This window comes from Panthera tigris, chromosome B2 (assembly GCF_018350195.1).
Source record: "Panthera tigris isolate Pti1 chromosome B2, P.tigris_Pti1_mat1.1, whole genome shotgun sequence".
NCBI lineage: Eukaryota > Metazoa > Chordata > Mammalia > Carnivora > Felidae > Panthera > Panthera tigris.
The window spans coordinates 58,775,918-58,794,807 of NC_056664.1; the positions used below are offsets into that span (position 1 = coordinate 58,775,918).

Here is an 18,890-nt window from a genome sequence, read left to right on the forward strand (position 1 = left end):
TGACAGCTCTGAGCCTGGAGCCTGCTTTGGATTCTGTGTCTCCCTCTCTCTCTCGCCCCTTCTCACTCACACTGTCTGTCTGTCTCTCTCTCTCTCTCTCTCTCTCTCTCTCTCTCTCAAAATTACAATAAACATTAAAAAAAGGAAATATATTCTACATGTGATCATTAATTGCCATCATCACATGTCACCTTAGTAGCAGTCCCAGTCATCACTATCTCTAGGCTGTATTATCACAATAGCATCCTAGCTGTTCTCCCTGCTTCTTCCCTTGGGATCATACAGCCAAAGTCTATTCTATAAAAGGGAGTCAGAGTGACTCTTCAAAACAGTATCTCCCTCCTAGAATATAAGTTTATTAAGATAAGGGCATTTTGCCTGTTTTTCCTTTCTTTTTTCCTACTGCTGCAGAAAAGTTTCTATTACAATAAGAAAGTTTAAGGAAAAGGAGGTACTAAATAAATAGTTATGAAATTAATGAATGAATGACTCATTTCATTTCACATCTAGAGGTAAGACTTTCCATCTCAGTGAAATACAAAATATTTATTATAAACAAATTAAATAATGAATTAAATAAGCTTTTTAGAAAATATTCTATGTGTTACATAGTAAAAGGTTCCAAAGATACAAAAATGATTAAAACACAGTTATTCCCTTGAGTATGGCACAAGAGAATAGACATTCATAGCAATTCAAAATTATAGTCTATGAAGTAGTCAACCATATTGTAGGAACATTTTGTCATCTTTCAGAAGATGATTAATAATAAGGTGAAAAATAGGACGATGAATACTACAAAGGATTTAAAATATGTGATTTAAAATCACATATTTAAAATATGTGATTGAATGAAATTTGGTTTACATAGACTACCAATGTACTGCTTTAAAAATTTTGTTATAAATAACAAAATCCCAATTCAAATACATTAAACTGATACCAGATTTACTGGTCCATGTAATCAAATAATTTGCAAGTAGTCCTGACTTTATGCAGAGTGAGACTGATTCTGGCTTTTTAAAAATCCTCTCAGCCTTACACTTATGTATATTTTGGCTGTGTCCTCTTGCTGGATTTCCTGATGGCTGTCAGATGGCATCCAGTAGCTCAGCTACACTGCTCAAGAAAGTTTTTTGATGTCACTATAGAGTTTGACATTTTACATTCTTCTAAAATCTCCAGCAGGAGATTCTGTTTTGTAGACTTTCTGCCAAATGGTTATTTAAGGTATCAAAGTGCAAAAAAGTGTCAAATTTACTTTAAAACAAGTTTGCTTTCTGTGTCTAAACAAACAAAAAAGGGTTAAAAAAAAACCCTTCTTTCACCTTTGTAAACAGAGAGCAATGATGGTAGAGAAAATTCTCTGGTTTCTGGTCTCCCATTTCCTTGTCAAGTCCTAACGCTGGAAATGGGAAAAGATGTCCTTACCAAAACATTCACTATGGATGACCTCATTGTCTAGCCAGTGCTGACTCTAAAGGTTATACCACTCTTCTGGTCAAACCCTTGTGTAGCTTCTGGGTCTTTGTGTATTTGAGAGCCATGAAAACTCAGTGTGCAGCCTTCTTACATCATCATAGTGTAATTACATTAAGAGTCACTGCTTCCTCTTAGAGGATACATCAAGGATCTGCTTCTCAGGAGCCACAGATAGGGAGACATCCAACCTATCATAGTCTCTGAGATCTGATCCTTTTTTCACCCCCTCCAAAGACACCTATCTCTATTTCCCTCAGCATAATCCTCTCTAATGTCTTATAACTTGCAATTCATTATCTTAACCTCTTGTACATTGCTTTGGACAGTACTGGACAGTTTCTTCCAAGATGCTTTCTTTTCATCCTCATCCATCCTCTACTGTATTTCAGAATGCTGACCTGTGACTTCTGCCAGGTCCTACTAATGTGCTATACTTGCAGAAAGTCAGAGGTGAGAGGAGAATAAGGTCAGCTATTCATTTCCTCTACTCCCACACCGACAGACTGTAGGTTGTCAGTAACTGTGTTTACATAAGTTCATAGTTCATGTCAGAATGTTCTATACTACAGCTACAGTTCTCTCCCTGGTTTCTATTAACTGCATTCTTAGCTTTCCTTTCAGCAGTGTGGAAGGGAAACAGCTCCACACTGTTCCTAAATTTGGGATGATCAATCACACGTTGCTATTTTCCTTTAGTCCTTCTCAAATCCTTTATTCTTTTCATTCAACTCTTCTGGATTATTCTGAGTGAACCACAGCTGGTTTCCTTTGAATATTCAGACAACCTTTTCAAGCATTCTTCTAAATAATTTCTTTCATTTTCAGCAATCACTGTATCTCCCAAACTGCACTTTATTTAAAAAATTTTAACCAATGTATTGATTCCCTGGCTAAAATATTCCTCAGTCATATCAGAAAATCACCAAAGTTCTACCTGTCTGATACTCTAAGGCATCAATTATCCATTTTCCATTTTCACGAGGGTCCACTTGTACGCCACTTGCTCCCAGCAATGCTATTTATGATGCTTCACTACTGCTACTTATTGCTCTTAAAAATGACTTTTTTATACGAAGTTCACAGACATCTAAAGGTTTCAATAGTCTAGGTGTTGAGAGAAATGGTAGTTTATAGACACAAGTAAAAATTGACTCCTTTCTGACACTGTGTTGCTTGTGGTCACTAGATACCAAATAAATTCTTATAACTAACGGTTTACTCTCTTTTTCAAGGGGGTCATTTTGTTTCAGTTCCTCTCTCATCTAATCATAGGAATTCAGATCTAGTCCATATGCTTAAACAGAGAAACTGATACCATCATCAGTATTCTATTCTCCTCACTTCATTTCACTCCTTCCCAACCCCACATTTTTTTTCTCCCAAATTCAGAATACAGAGGAAATGCTTGGGTTGAGGTGTATGGATGTAGGAGGGAAAGAAATAAGGAGGGTTTTCAGCATTAATGCTGTCTGAGCTCAGCTCCTCTTAACCAGTAATTCTTAAAGTATGGTCTCCAGAACAGCAGTTGCAGCATCACTTGAGATTTGTTAAAAATGCACATTTGCATTCCCCATCCCAGATTTATTGAATTAGAAACTCTAGGGGTGGGAAATAGCTGTTTGTGTTTTAAAGAGCCCTTTAGGAGATTCTAATGCAGCTAAAATGTGTTACAGCCAAAGTGTGAAAATCATTAATCTAGGGGAAAAAATACCTTTTAAGATAGCTATGCATGGATAAATTGTTTTTTTTTTATTTAAAGGTATTTTAGTTGCAGCGCTTTCATTTTTCTTATTATTTTCAATCATTCCCTTAATCTCCTTTGAGACAAGAAAAAAAGGCTCCAAGACTATTTTTTGTCATTGTTTCAACTTCATGATTTATTAATTTATATTCTGTCTTTATCGTTTCTTTGAGTCAGAGGTAGAAATGTGTTTGACTATCAGTGTGAGTTTAGGGTGTGGGAATCTGGGTACTGGAAATTCAGGTCTTGTGTTCCACATCTGTATCACACTCCTACTTATTTCTGAGGCTTAGGTTTTCACTCATCATTCAAATTAGACTTGTTATTTGTGTCTTGTTGAAGCAGTTCTGTTTTTACACTCCTCTTCACTTTCCTTATAGTTTACCTTCCATTAATAAAGAGTCTTATTTAACCAAAGAAGGGGACCATGTTTTTATTTAAGTAGATTGGAGATAAACACAATTTTTGCCAATTCTTGAAGAATGTGGTAATTTCAACAACAAGAACACATATCGTGGGGCTCACATTAATTTCATGAGTAAGTTTGCTTCAAAGTTGTTACAACTAGCCTACCCACGTGACATGTTTCATCCATCTCAGGGAAACCTAACTGGAATTTCTACAGTGTTCATCCTATCTAGCACGTGTTTAACAAAGCATTCAAGACCAAACTCCATCATTTTAAAATTAAGTCAATTAATTAATAATAGAACAATCAATTAAGAGTTGGCAACAATGCTATCTAGCTTTCCTGTTGATGATGAAATTTAAGACAAAGCCTTCTACACAACCACAATAATGCTAAAAATAAGGGCCAATAATATCATCATACTTAAAAAATGAAATCAATATTATATGTGAGTGTATCTTTACCCATATTTATAAAACACTACCCATTCTTTTAAATGATCATTTTTCTAAGTATCTTTACAAATATACTTGCACTATAAGGCTCAGAGCTATAAATTATAAATTAAAAAGTCAACATTTTTAAAAGAATAAAAATTGAATTTATTGATAAATTAATATATGATTGAATGCATATACAAATTTGTGTGGACTGGTTATATCTTCTAAGATATTGATATAATGAAGAAGCTTCTCTTCACTTTCTTTTGAAAATGTCACATTTTAAAAGCTTAGCATGTTTTTTCAACTTTGCATTTAGATTCCTTTTGAAATTGATGAAAATTCTGTCCTTTGTACATCTGTAATGTGTATGCATATTCTGTTTTCTTTCAGTGTGTTTAAGGCTTTCTTGTATCATAGCTTATAATTTTCTGCTTTTATGAATATTCTAAGATTTTGAGGCTGTTTATTGCCCTTCAGTAATGCCCAACAGAACTTACTTTAAGCAGCCAGATAAAAGTCAAGCAAGTGTGAAGAGTACAAATTGTACTTCCTAATGGTGTGAGAAAGTATCCATAAAGCTATTTGAAATGGACTAAAATTCTAAGCCCGGATAACTAGGTCACTTCTGTCATTTACAAATGGGTAATTTTTAGCAAATTCTTATTTAAATAAAACACTATTTCCCCAAATCCTGCCTAAAGACCCTAACTAAAAACTATCAGCCGAGGTCTGCAAATTAAAGGGAGAGATGGTTTACTCTATACTTCTAAAATATAGTAACAACACTGTCTGTGTATATCTACTATATACTTGTAGTTATCTCTTCTTTATACACCGTCAAATACTATTCAGTTATTCTAAATATCTCTGTTATAAAACAAATATATGTTTTATAACTGTTGACCAAATTATGCCTGAGAATATCCTAAGTATGTATTTAAAACAAACAACTCATAAAACCCCAATTAAAATGTTTCTACTTCTACTTGAAAAAGAATATTAGATGCCATTAAATAAAATTTAAGCTTAAAATAGAACATTGTTTTATTTTTGTTCACATGACTTTAAAACCCATATATTTTGTTCAAAAAATAAGAAAGTAATTAATCATACCTGCAATGATAATCTTTCTCAAATTTTGTACATGTGGTATTATCCTTGCAAGGAAATGACTCCTGTGGTGTTTGAAGTTGTCTCTTACAAAGCTTGCCTGTAAATATTGGTGAACAGATGTACATGGTGTCCTAGGAAAGATCAGAAAGTATTTTTTATAAAAGTTTTTGGATATTTCAAAGAAAATGAAATGATTCTTATCTGGAGAGACATAGAAGCTATTTTCATAAGCATATAGAAGTTCTCTGTGGAACGACATGAAAGATTATATTTTCTAAAATGTCACAACAGTGTATCCCATCTCATACACTTTTCCTACCACTTGAATGTAACATTCCTTAAACTGAGAATTAGAAACTATCACTTTCTCCTCCTTGTAGGTAAGCAAGCTGTGATGCTCTTTCATTTTCAAGGCTATGTTGAAAAGGCCAGATAATGTCTGTCTACTTATCTTAGGATGCTTGCTCTTGGCACCCAGAGCTGTGAGGAATGCTCACAGCTGTGAGGAAACCTAGGCCTTACAGAGAAGTTACATTTAGGGTTCTGGATTGATAGCTCCAGTAGAGGGCCCAGCTGACAGACGGCCAGTAGCAACCACCAGACATGTGAGTGAGGATGCCTTGAAGATATTAATATGAAATCATAATATGAATTCAAATATGGATCTTATAAAAATAAAAAGTGAATTGTGGAAATTATTACATTATTTCCTAGTCTTATTTATTAAAATGTTAAAATATAAAAATATCAAATATACAAAATATTAAAAAGGAATAACAAAAAATGAAATGTTTACAAAATTACATTATTACATTACATTACATTTTTTAAAAATGTTTAGTTACTTAATTTAAGAGAGAGAGAGAGCAAGAGAGCGTGAGTGGGGAGAAGGGCAAAGGGAGAGAGAGACAATCTTAAGCAGGCTCAATGCTCAGCGCTGAGTGTGAATGGGGCTGGATCTCACCACTGTAAGATCATGACCTGAGCCAAAATCAAGAGTCGGATTCTTTAAGCCACTGAGCCACCCAGGTGCCCCTAAAGATTGTTTTTAAATGTTTTATTGTTTGTTTGTTCATTTTTTACTTAAAATAGGAAAAAAATGTAAATCAACAAATGAAGTATCTTTTCTGATATTCCCGAGTTTGAATTTTATAATATGTTAATGCAACTTTAATTATATTTGTACTTTTATAAATATATATATATGTTTACCATTATATTTATTATATATTTACCATTATATTATATATATATATATGATATATCTATATCTATCTATCTGTATACCTATCTATCTATCATCTATATCACTCTCTTGCTAAATTCAGACTTACATTTGCAATATGAACACAGTTAGTACCATTCTGACATGGTATTGAGGGACACTCACGGACATCAGTTTCATGGTTTTGATTGAAAAATCCTTCTGGGTATTCACAAATGTAAGCAGAGCTTTTGTTTTGGCAAATTTCTCCTTTCCAACAAGACTGAGAAATATAACATTTCATTGACTTCTCACAGTATGGACCTTAAAAGATCACACAGACACACAAAGAAAATATTAGCATAAAATGTAGCAAAACTCATTATAAAGAATGTCCTCAGAGTTCATTATAAAAAAAAAAGATGTATCATGGCATAATTTATGTGTCATAAAACATACCCATTGCAGATAATTTACACATTGCAAAATAACTTTTGCAAATGTGTAGAGATATTTGACCATCAGCACAATCCAGTTTTAGCGTATTTTGATTACCCAAATAAGAGTTATTTTATTATTACTCTTTGTTCCCAACTCCAGCCACAGACAACCATTAATCTTTCTGTCTCTATAGATTTTCTTTTCAGTGCATTTCATATAAATGAAATGGTACAATATGTTGTCTCTTATGATTGACCTCTTTTGCTTGGGATAAAGTTTTTGAGGATTTGTAATGTTATATCATGTACCAATATTTTGTTAGTTTCTATAGATAAAAAGTAATTGACAATATATACCTTTTGTTTATTCATTCATCAGTTGGTAAACATTTGGGTTGTTTCCACTTTTTAACATTTATTGAGATATAATAGACACATAAAATCATATTAGTTTTAAGTTTACAACATAATGATTCAATATATTTACATATTATTGCGAGATGATCACCACTTAAGTCTAATTAACATTCATCATTACCCATAGCGTTACAAACTTTTCTTGTAATTCAGAACTTTTAACATCTACTCCCTTAGCAACTAACTTTTATGAATAATGAATTGAGGCACAAGTATTTGGGTGGATATGTATTTTCACATCTCCTAAACAAATTTCTTCCTGAGGTATATGGTAAATATATGTGTAACTTTTTTGTGTGTGACAGTTTGTAAGGACTACTATTAATCCTTTCCATATTTGCTAGGTCTATATAGGTTTTCTATTTCTTCTTGATACAATTTTAGTAATGTGTCTCTCTAGAATTTGTCTATTTATGTTAAGTAGTCTAATTCGTTGGTATTATGGTGTTCATAGTGTTTCTTTATAATTTTTTTTATTTCGAATGTCATTAATAATGTCCTCAATTCAAACACTTGGTTTTACTGATTTGTGCTTTCTCTTATTTTTCTTATTCACTCCAACTGAAGATATATTCATTTTGTTTTTCACAAATATCAGTGTTTAGTTTCACTGATTTTTCTCTCATGTTTTAGTGATTTTTGCTCTAATCTTACTATTCCCTTTCTTTTGTGTGCTTCTGGTCCAGTTTGTCTTCTTTCTCTGTTTTTTTTTTAAGGTAGAAACTGAGAATATTGATTTGAGACATTTTTCTTTTTTAATGTAGAAATTTAGAACTATAAATTTCCCTATCAGCATTGTTTTAGTTATATTTAATAAATTTTGATACAGTGTGTGTGTGTGTGTGCATGTGTAATTTCTTCTTTGACTAGGTTACTTTAGAAATTTGTTCAATATCCAAATATTTGCAAATTTCCCAACAGTTTCTGTTGCTAATTTCTAAGTTAATTCTGTTAAGATTGGTAAGCATATATTGCCTGAATTTTATTTTTTCCCCACTTAGTTATTTTAATGAGTACAAATCACAGGGTTTTAAAAAAATTATTTCTAATGTTGTGCAACCATCACTACTATATGATTCCAGAATATTCCCATCACCCCCCAAAAAACCCTATGACTATTAATACCCTTCAGTTGCCCTTTCCTCAATGTCTTTGCACCCACTAATCTAATTTTTATTTCTATGGATTTTAAATTCTGAATTTAAATCTATGAATTTAAAATTCATAAAATTATGCATGTTAATTCTTTCAAATGTATTGAAACTTATTTTATGGGTATGTTCATTTGTTTATATATTGTCTACCAGCACCAGAGGTGAGCAAGTGCGTGTTTGGTACTTGATGCAATGACAGAATGAGTGCCTCCTTGAAGTTTGTGCCCTGGGCAAGTCACTTGCCTCCCTCTTGTCCCCACACTGATAAAATCATATGAATAGAATTAATAAAGTGATGCTATTAAGGGCCAAGCCTCGGAGTTCCGCTGTAGTTTTTATAAGACCTGGATCACTAGGTGTTTTACTGCAGAGTTGAGAAGGTTTTGTGAGATTGTATTCAATAGGTTTTCATTAGGCACATCATTGTCGCAATAAAAAGTAACTACAGTAGTGGCCTGACAATTCTTGCCATGTCTGTTAATTCCTAGATTTCAATAACATAACTTACTCTTTCATTCTTGTTCGCTTGAACAGGGCTTTGGGCAATCCACACATGTTAGAGATGAATGGGAAAATATCTGACTTTCTGCTAAAAAAGGCAAATTGACCTCCAGAAATTATCTACAGAACGTTTTAAAAAGTATTTGTATTCCAAGTTCATAAACTTTGTTAACCAGTTCTCTGTATATGTCAAAGCTAACAAGTATGTAACATTTTCATTAGAAAAGGTCTTTACATCAAACCCATTCATTGTTTTGTGAACAGGAACATCAAGAAGCATTTAGTATGAAAAATTAAGTTGCTTAGCAACAGTATACAAGACAAAAAAACCCACTTAGATGATATGCTGTTAATTCATTTGAGGTATGGATTGTGTATTAAATTTTAAAAACAACAACATAAAGGCAGTATAAAATGTTGAATGACCACACCACTGACATTATTGTATTAAAATAAAGCAACCTCGGGGCTGAGTGGTTCATTCAATTAAGCATCCGACTTCAGCTCAGGTGGCGATCTCATGGTCCGTGAGTTCAAGGCCTGCGTCGGGCTCTGGGCTGAGGCTCAGAGCCTGTGCTCAGAGCCTGGAGCCTGCTTCAGATTCTGTGTCTCCCTCTCTCTCTGACCCTACCCTGTTTATGCTCTGTCTCTCTCTGTCTCAAAAATAAATAAACATTAAAAATAAATAAATAAATAAATAAAATAAAATAACCTCTAATTTCAGGAAATCACTACATGAATAATTATTTTGATCAAAAAAAGAAATGAATGTGTATTTCTCAATGTTGTTATATATTAACATCATATTATTCTACTCCATAATTAAAAATAGGGAATAATATTTAATTATATTTAAGACATAGATGTTAGCCTCATGGTAGGATATTTTATGAATGATACTACATTATATGATTGTAATTCTTGGTATTTCCATTACACATATATGTGTATTTTTTTTTATAAATTCCTTAAAACAAATTTTGGATTTATAAAGGGCCATAATTATCCAGTGTAGATTTTAATTTTCTTTTAAGTTAAACTAATTTTTCTAGGGGTTAAGCAACTTCGCACACATCACATAATTAGTTAATTAATGACAAATTAATAATAAAATTTTGTGCATTCCACCTAATCCTATTATAATTCTATGCTCTTTGACCACACTAGATTAGTTAAAAAAAAAAAGTAGAAGATTCAAATACCAATTGATTTTTACCATTAATCTAATAGTAAAACTCTAGTACAATATTAAGTTGTCCAACATTATATGTGGAATACAAAAAAGACACAAAAATAATTATTTACTTGGCTTCTTCTACAAACAAAATTATATACTCTAAATATGAATCTTTTGTCATTTATGCAGTTTTCCAATCTTTTACATATGTTTTCATCCTTTTAACAGGAATTTCTAGATAAAAAAATAATTTTGGTGAATTCCAGTTTATTTATTTATTATTTTTTTTATGGATTGTGATTTTAGCACCATGTCTAAGAGCTCTCCTTCAGTCATTATATTCCAAATGTTTTCATCTATAAAATTGTTATCAAAACTCTAGAGTTTAGTTTTGTAATAATGTCATAGCATATGACATAGCATATAGAAAGTAATTTGTTAAGAATATAAGAAATATATTGCATGGGTAATTAAAAAACATTTATAAAGAATAATAAATTATTCTTTGTGTGATTGTAGTTACTGTATCATTGTTATTGTTCTATTAATGGATATGTGGTTTCTTCCAAGATACTAAAATTGCAGACCAAACTGTGATTTCCTAAACATCAATTGAATTGTGTTTATGAGGCTTGACATGTAGTATTATTCAAGAAAGAATGGCAAGATTAAGAGAAATTTACTCTTTAGTGTGACCTGATATATTGGGCTTAATGGAAGTTTTGTGCAAAGTAGATCATGAGTAAGGGAGATGATTTCTCAAAAAAGAATGGATGTTGGAATTGTCATTCATCACAGAAGATTAGCACTGCTAGAGAGAACTGAAGATTCATAAAGATGAAAAGAGGTTCTTCTCTTGGCTTCAGAAACTTAAGGCCTAGGACTCTAATAAAGGAGATATATTAGGGCACTCTTGTTGAGGAGGTATATAAGTGGTCCACTAACACTAGGTCCTAACCTCAGGGTCAACTGGGTCTTTGTATGAGCTAGTCTAAATGTTCTCCATGATGTGAATTCAGAGGTCAACTCATCTAATGTCTAAGTAAAAATTTCCTGACTTAACTCCTTTTTATTATCCTCTTAATAATGTCATATTGTGCAGTGATAGTGTGGATTTAGCATTGTTATAGGAAATTAAAAAGAGATTTTTGTACAAACTTGATACAACGTAGCATGGGTTAGTGGCAAAGAATCATAGTGGCCCAAAATGATCCACCAAATAGTAAAGAAGGAGCCAGCAACCAGGTAAGCTGATATCTCACGGTGACAACCATATTGGTTTTTGGAACACTGTGGCAGAGACAGTAAAGCTTCCAGTTATGCAAAAGACTACCTGAACTTCATAGACACCCATATATCTTCTAGACAATGTTTCCTTTTTAAAAATTCTGGGTGTCTAGACAAGTCAAAGTCTTTGAGTACTAATACATATTCTTCCGTCTCTCACTTTTCTTGCACTCGCCACATGAAAGTCACATGTTCTAATGGTATATCTGGATTTCTGAGTTGCTACTTGGAAAAAGTCTGCCCTGCAGAGGCACCAGACATTCAATGGCCTTCATGTGAATAAGAAAAAAATTGATCTAAGGTGTATTAGCTAATTCAACATAACTCAGCCTAATATGACCATTACAAAACATTTTACCAAATTGGGTTCTGCCACAAGAAGAACTTAAAATTTATGGTATAAATTTTAATTTATGAGTGGAGAGCAGTGAAGAAATGTGAAAGGCTGAAAATATAACAATCCCCATTATAAGATATCACCTAATATAGCTTAAAAGGAACTTGAATGCATACTTATTCAACAGCTATAACAGAGGAGGTTGGAAAATAACAAAATTAGGGGCACTTGGTGACTCCGTCAGTTAAGCATCTGACTTCGGCTCAGGTCATGATTTCATGGTTTGTGGGTTCGAGCCCTGCGTTGGGCTCTGTGCTGAGAGTTCAGAGCCTGGAGCCTGCATCAGATTCTGTGTCTCCCTCTCTCTCTGCCCACCCCTGTTTGTGCTGTCTCTCCCTCTCTCTCAAAAATAAACAAACATTAATTTTTTTTAAGAAAATAACAAAATTAGTAGAATGTTTCAGTTGCTATTTACTGGTTTTGGCAAAAAGTACATAAAATAGAAGTACTAGGGACTATTTGCAAACCAAATGTGAGAATGTATGTATGGGAAATATTAGGGACCAATATGAAGAATGAAAATGAAGTATGGTTATTTATGGGTATGGATTTGGTGTGGCCTAGAATATGGGTTCTGTTTCTATTTCTTCATTTTATTAAAGTGTTTGTGTAAGTCACTATGTGAAAATAAACCACATTATATCAAAATACGGGGCATAAAAAAACCTTGTTCAATGTAAAAACAATTACTGAAGGGTAAATGCATAGGTAGGTGACATACCTTTCCATTCTAGACTTATTAAAATGCTAAGGCACATGTTCACTGCAAGCTGAATTTGCATACAATGATACATTTTGTTTTGTTATGTTTTATATGAGCAGCTACATAAAGCACAAGTAAATCATGCAAAAACGTTAGGGAAGCATAATATAATATATCTAAAAAAACATAGCCTATTTGGTAGGAACAATTCAGGAACCTGAATTTAAAAATAAGCACTTAAATAGCTCAAAAAATGTTATCATAGAGAAAGGAAATAATTTAAAGTTAACATCAATAGTTCAGATTCTTCAAAGTTTTTATTTTTTTATTTTTTTAATGTTTATTTATTTTTGAGACAGAAAAAGACGGAGTGTGAGCGGGGGAGGGGCAGAGAGAGAGAGAAAGACACAGAATCTTAAGGGGTTCCAGGCCCTCAGCTGTCAGCACAGAGCCCAATGCAGGGCTCGAAATCACAAGCCATGAGATCATGACCTGAGCTGAAGTCAGACACTTAACCGACTGAGCCACCCAGGAGCCCCAGATTCTTCAAAGTTCTTAAAAAATAAAATAGGTTTGTTAGTTTCATTTCAATAAAGTTTAAAATATGAAAATTACAATTCATTTCTAATGAAAAATAAACATACATGAAAATGCAGGCTGCAGACAAAAAGTGGCATTTTTTACCTAATTAACCTGAAATACTTTCTCTTTTCAAAGTGTGGGGCAGAAACAACAAATGCTTTCATTATGACTGATATGCATTTGGCATCTAATATATCAAAGTGTTTTTTAGCTCATCATATACATTTCTCTTTAATTTACCATTCTTTAAAATTAAAAAAATGTTCACATATTTTGTATTTATTCTGCATTAAAGAATATTAAATATCTGCTACGAAAGGTTATTTTTCTCTTTTGAACATGCATCTTGCAAAAGAATATTGGAGTAACAGTGAGGGAGAGAGATAAAAATTTCCTGATCATATCAACTGACATATTCCTATCAGTCAATTGATGTATATATCTATGTATTGTACGCATGTATGATGTTATCTTTCTACCCTTCCCATTTAGGTACTCAAAAATACAATCATTTATTGTAAGTGTTAAGAAAATTAGTGTACATGGGTGCCTGGGTGGCTCAGTTGGCTAAGCATAAGACTTTGGCTCAGGTCATGATCTCACGGTTTGTGGGTTCGAGCACCACATCGGCTCTGCACTGACAGCCTGCTTCGGATTCCATGTCTCCCTCTCTCTCTGCCCCTCCCCCACTCGTTCTCTCTCTCTCTCTCTCTCTCTCTCTCTCTCTCTCAAAAATAAATAAACATTAAAAAAAAGAAATAAAGAAAATTAGTGTACAGAAAGCAGTAGTTCCTTTGTTTGGAACTAAAATTAGAATTTTTCTGGCAGAGAATAAATTTATCTGTATATTATTAATTTTCAAATGGCGATGAGCCTGTAATGAGTTGAAAGCGTTTGGTCACAACTATTCAAGAAGCGCTAGAGAAAGAGCATTACCATGTTGGAGTATTTAGGTAACGGAAAAGCAGGGAAATGGAGAGATTGGGTTATATTTGGATCACTAGGTCACTTGTCCCAAATCTTTACAACATTTGAAAATATCTCATGATTATGTGTGGTATTGTTGGATCTCTTAAAACCAACTATGGTGCAATACATACTATCAAAATTAAGTAATTTCCTTTACTTATATTGATTATACAGGTGGACTCCAAAGTCCTCACTTGAGTCTTGAACAACATGCAGTCACAACTAAAAATATATCATTGTAGGGTGCCTGAATGGCTCAGTCAGTTAATTGTCCAACTCTTGGTTTCAGCTCAGGTCATGATCTCAGTTTTGTGGGTTCGAGCCCTACATCATGCTCTGTACTGACATCTTGAAGCCTGCTTGGGATTCTCTCTCCCTCCCTCCCTGCCCCTCCCCCACTCTCACTGTCTCTGTCTCTCTCAAAATAAATAAACTTAAAGAAAAATGTACCATTTTAATTACTGGTGATTTTGTTTACTTTTTCTCTTGAACCTAACATCTTCTCAGACTTTTTGTTTGTTTGTATGTCTGTCTTGCTGATATATATCCTCAATAATCTTTTCATGTTATTTGGGTAGGTCACAATGTTTCTGATTTTTAGCATGCCTAGGATGTTATTTGCTTGGCCTTCATGCTTGAACACAAGTTCATCTGTGTATAAAATTAAATGATGAACATAATTTGGGTTTAGAGCTTAGTAGATAAGAAAGATGTAGCTTATTTTTTTAACTCTGCCATTTTGTGCAGAGTTAAACTTCATAAAGAAGTTTGATGCTAATCCGATTATTTTTGTAAATTCCCTGTTGTTTTGTTATTTTTTAGGGTTGGGTTATTGGTTGAGCCCTTCTTGAATTTCTTAGGAATTTTAACATTTTCACCAACATGTGTTTTAGAATGTCTTTATTTTTCCTACTTAATACTGTCTTGACCATTTCAATCTACTCCAGTCTTTCTTCAGATTCCTTTTTTTTTTTATTTTACTCTTTTATTATTTACTATTTTTATATTTTATTAATTTCTCCCCTCTTTGATTTTGTTGCTTCCTTCTGGAATTTCTATTATATAAAGCCTGGCATATCTACAGCCATCTTCTATGATGCACATTTCCTCTTGGGTTTTTTTCCATGTTTTATTATTTGCTTTCTGCTTTGGAAGAAGCCCTCAACTATATCTTTCAACACAAACACTAATCATTATACATGCTCTTTTTTAGGCCTGCGATTTTTAAATTAGTGATCATGGATTTAGTTTTTAAGAAATCTGAAATTATTAATAATTGTCAAAGTATCCTTTTGGGTGCTCCCAAAAATACTTATTTTTTCCCTTAATTAGTACAGCTTTCTCAATAATTTATCACCTCCATTCAAATATAAGCTCCAGTCAGGTAGGTAATTTTGTCTACTAACTGACTTCACAAGCAAATAAAATAGTCTTTATCTTTGCCAAATTTACAATTTCTCCTCTAAATGTTAGTGAATGTAGACTCTTGTACAGGATTTCAGTGTTCTGATCATAAGGGAGGTTTACGATGGGCAGCTCGGTGGATATACTGACACCTGATCTTCCCAGGATGAGATTCCCTCACGTCTTCTAGCAGCCTTAAATTCCATAAATCTCTGGTTATCATTACCATTATCTGTGCTTACTTTAGGATTTTCCTTTGTTAGAATGCTCACTTCTGAGAGCTATTCCTTTTTTTAACTTTCTTTTTTCTCATCTAAGTCCACTTTACAGAAGATTAGCCCATCTCTGTATTTTCTTTGATTTTCTATCTAGCTTCCTCGTCTGCACTAAGATCTTTTCTAAAGTAGTTATCCCAATTCTTCCTACTGGAGTTTTTAAATTAATGTTCCTGAAGATTGCCTAGTGACCCATTCTTACAAGTTTGACTCTAAGCTTGGAATCTCTCCAAGATTTCAAAATAGGAAGAACTGCTCTTCTGACTGCCAAAGTATTTTATAGTGAAATGTTTCAAGCCATGTTTTTTTCTGTCTTGGTTTTTTAACCTATATAATACAATTGCCTTACAATTTTCCCAGAATTCCTGAAAATAATTTTGATAATGGTCCCCAATGTATTCCTCAGCAATGCCATGGTTGTTCATTTTAATGGAATGTGTAATGGAAAGGCATATAAACATACATACATAGACTCCCAAATTAATCAAGCTTTCAGACTTTTCTCACTTAAAAAATATTATCTCCCACAGATATGAAGTAAAACACTACTCTGATCCAGTAATTTAGATTAATGCTATGTTTACCAATATTTACTTTGTATCAAGTAATATAGTAACACAGAAACAGATTTTGATTGCATGAAGTCATGAGTTTACACAGAAATAGAGTAGATGTAAAAGATAAGTGAATAAATACATAATATGTTTAATGGTGGTAAATGGTGATATTGGTGATAAATGGAGAAAAAAGTTGCAGTGTATTTCAAACAAGGAGTTCTGGAGGGTAAGGCTACTTTGTACAGGGTGGTCAAGGAAAACGTCATTAATGAGGGGAATAACTGAGACCTATAGAGAGAAAGAAATGAGTCTTAGAGCTATCTTGCAAAAGAGTAATTTCAACACCCAACTCCCCTCACCTTGATGTATTTTTCATTTTTTTAAAGTACATAATACCTTCTAAAATAATATATATTGCAAGGATTAGTTATATTTATGATTTATTGTCTTCATTCAAACTAAGGTCCACACAGGTAGCTAATTTTGTCTGTTTTGTTAAATGACCTTTCATAAGCAAACAGAACACAGTTACCCCACAAGACTTCCCATAAATATTTGTTGAATGAATGCATGAATGAATAAATGAACAAAGAACACTTAGGCAGAGACAACAGCAAGTGTGAAGACTCTGAGTTGAGAGTATGCTACGCTGTTCAAAAGCAGAAAGAAAGCTAAAGGACTGATCAACAAGGGGATACAAAAGGAGATAAGTTACGAGAAAGAAGGTCAGAAGGAGGGTGAAATGAGCTATTTCAGAAACTTAGGCTTTTGTCCCTTTTATGTTAAATTTTATGGAAAGACAATGGAGCATTTTGGGCTGAGGTTTGGCATAATCTCACATTTTTAAAAGATTGCTTGAAAGTAGATTGTTGATGGCCAAGAAGAAAAATGGAGAGAAGAGACCAGGTTTTAGACTACTGCAATATTCCAGACATAGAATTATGGGACTTGGATTAAGATGCTAATGAAGAAGAAGGTGAGGAGGATCAGATTCTAAATATATGCTGGAGATGCTGATGGGTTTAAAAGAGAAAGAAAAGATAAGGATAACTCAATGTTTTTTTGTTGTTTCTTTTTGGTTTTTTTGTTTTGTTTTTTGTTTGTTTGTTTTTGATGTGAGCAACCAGAAAATGAGGTAGTCAGTTGGTTGGCTGACTGATTTTTTTCTGAGATGAGAAAACAGGACTTAGGAGAAGAAATTGGAATTCAGTTTTAAACTTGTTGATTTTGAGATATCTATTACACTTACAAATGAAGATGTATTATAGGCAGTTAATCATAGTGATATGGACTTTGGGAATGAAGTCTAAACTGAAGATTTAAGTTGAGATTCTCTATCATATAAATAATATTCAAATCCGAGGGACTGGATGCGATCACTGAGGGAATAAATGTGGATACAGAAGAAAGCTTTGAAGTTTAATTCTTTGGTGCATGTCAATATACAGTAGAAATTATAGAGATAGAAGAGCATTCTGAAAAGGGATTGAGAAGGAACAACCAAAGAGTAAGGAAGCAGTTGATAAACAAGAGTGTATGTAGTATGTAAGAAGTTGAGTGAAAAAAATTTTCAGAAAAAGAAAGTATGTCAAATGCTGCTAAGGCTAAGGTAAGATGAAGGATTAGATTGAATTAGTTAACAATTAGGTTTAGCAAAGGGGATTTAAACTGCCATTGATAGAGATGTTTTTGTGGAGTGGTGGGGATAAACATTTACTTACATGGGTTCAAGAGAGAATAAGGATGTATATAACTCCTGGGTGTTGAAAGTGGAGTAGTCTTACATTAAAATAAATAAATAATAAATAAATAATGAATGAATGAATGAATGCATAAATAAATATATAAATTAATAAATAAAAATAAGGGGCATCTGGTTGGCTCAGTCGGTTAATCTTCTAACGTCGGCTCAGGTCATGATTTCATGGTTCGTGTGTTTGGGCCCCACATCAGGTTCTGCGCTGATAGCTCAGAGCCTGGAGCGTGCTTTGGATTCTGTGTCTCCCTTTCTCTGCCCTTTCCCCACTTGCTCTCTCTTTCTCTCTCTCTCTCTAATAAAATAAACATTAAAAAAAATCAAAGTGGAGTAGTCTCTGACCCCGTAGTATCCAGAATTTCACCTGAAATCTCATTAGAAATGCAGAATATCAGACTACATTCCAGAACTATCGAAACAATATCTGATTTTAACAAAATCACCAAGTGATTAATATCTAAACCAAAATTTATGAAATACTTGTCTAAATATCTCTTAAGTTTTATTTCATGAAGAACAGTAACATGAAGTAGAAACTAAGGAGCTCTTTGGCGTTTGTAGAGCATGTTTGTGGAAAGATGGGTTGAACTGTTTAGGGAGGGATGTTTGAGAATCAAGACAAGAAAGAGGGTGGTTTCTGGACTAATGTATTTGAGTAGGGTAGACAGAAATATGGGATTCTGTCAACAGGAAGAGGGATTAGCTGTGGTGGAAGGCACCAATATATAAGAAGAGAGACTGAGTTAGATAGGTAAAGAATTAAGTTGATAGGAGGTGTGCATGCAGAGCCTCAAGGTCTTTTTCTGATTGATTTTAATATTTGTTGAAATGTGAAAGGATGATATCAATGGAGTATAATGAAAGCGGTGGAGGTTTGAG

The 18,890-nt window shown here is 33.3% G+C and overlaps 1 protein-coding gene across 1 annotated transcript in view; it reads right to left on the reverse strand.

Moving 5' to 3' along the window:
* The window catches only part of EYS (eyes shut homolog), a 1,764,056-nt gene that overhangs the window by 1,507,706 nt on the left and 237,460 nt on the right, over positions 1–18,890 (reverse strand). The window contains 2 exon segments of the mRNA XM_042986616.1: positions 5,189–5,319; positions 6,523–6,716. Coding sequence (XP_042842550.1) covers positions 5,189–5,319; positions 6,523–6,716 — 325 coding nt within the window.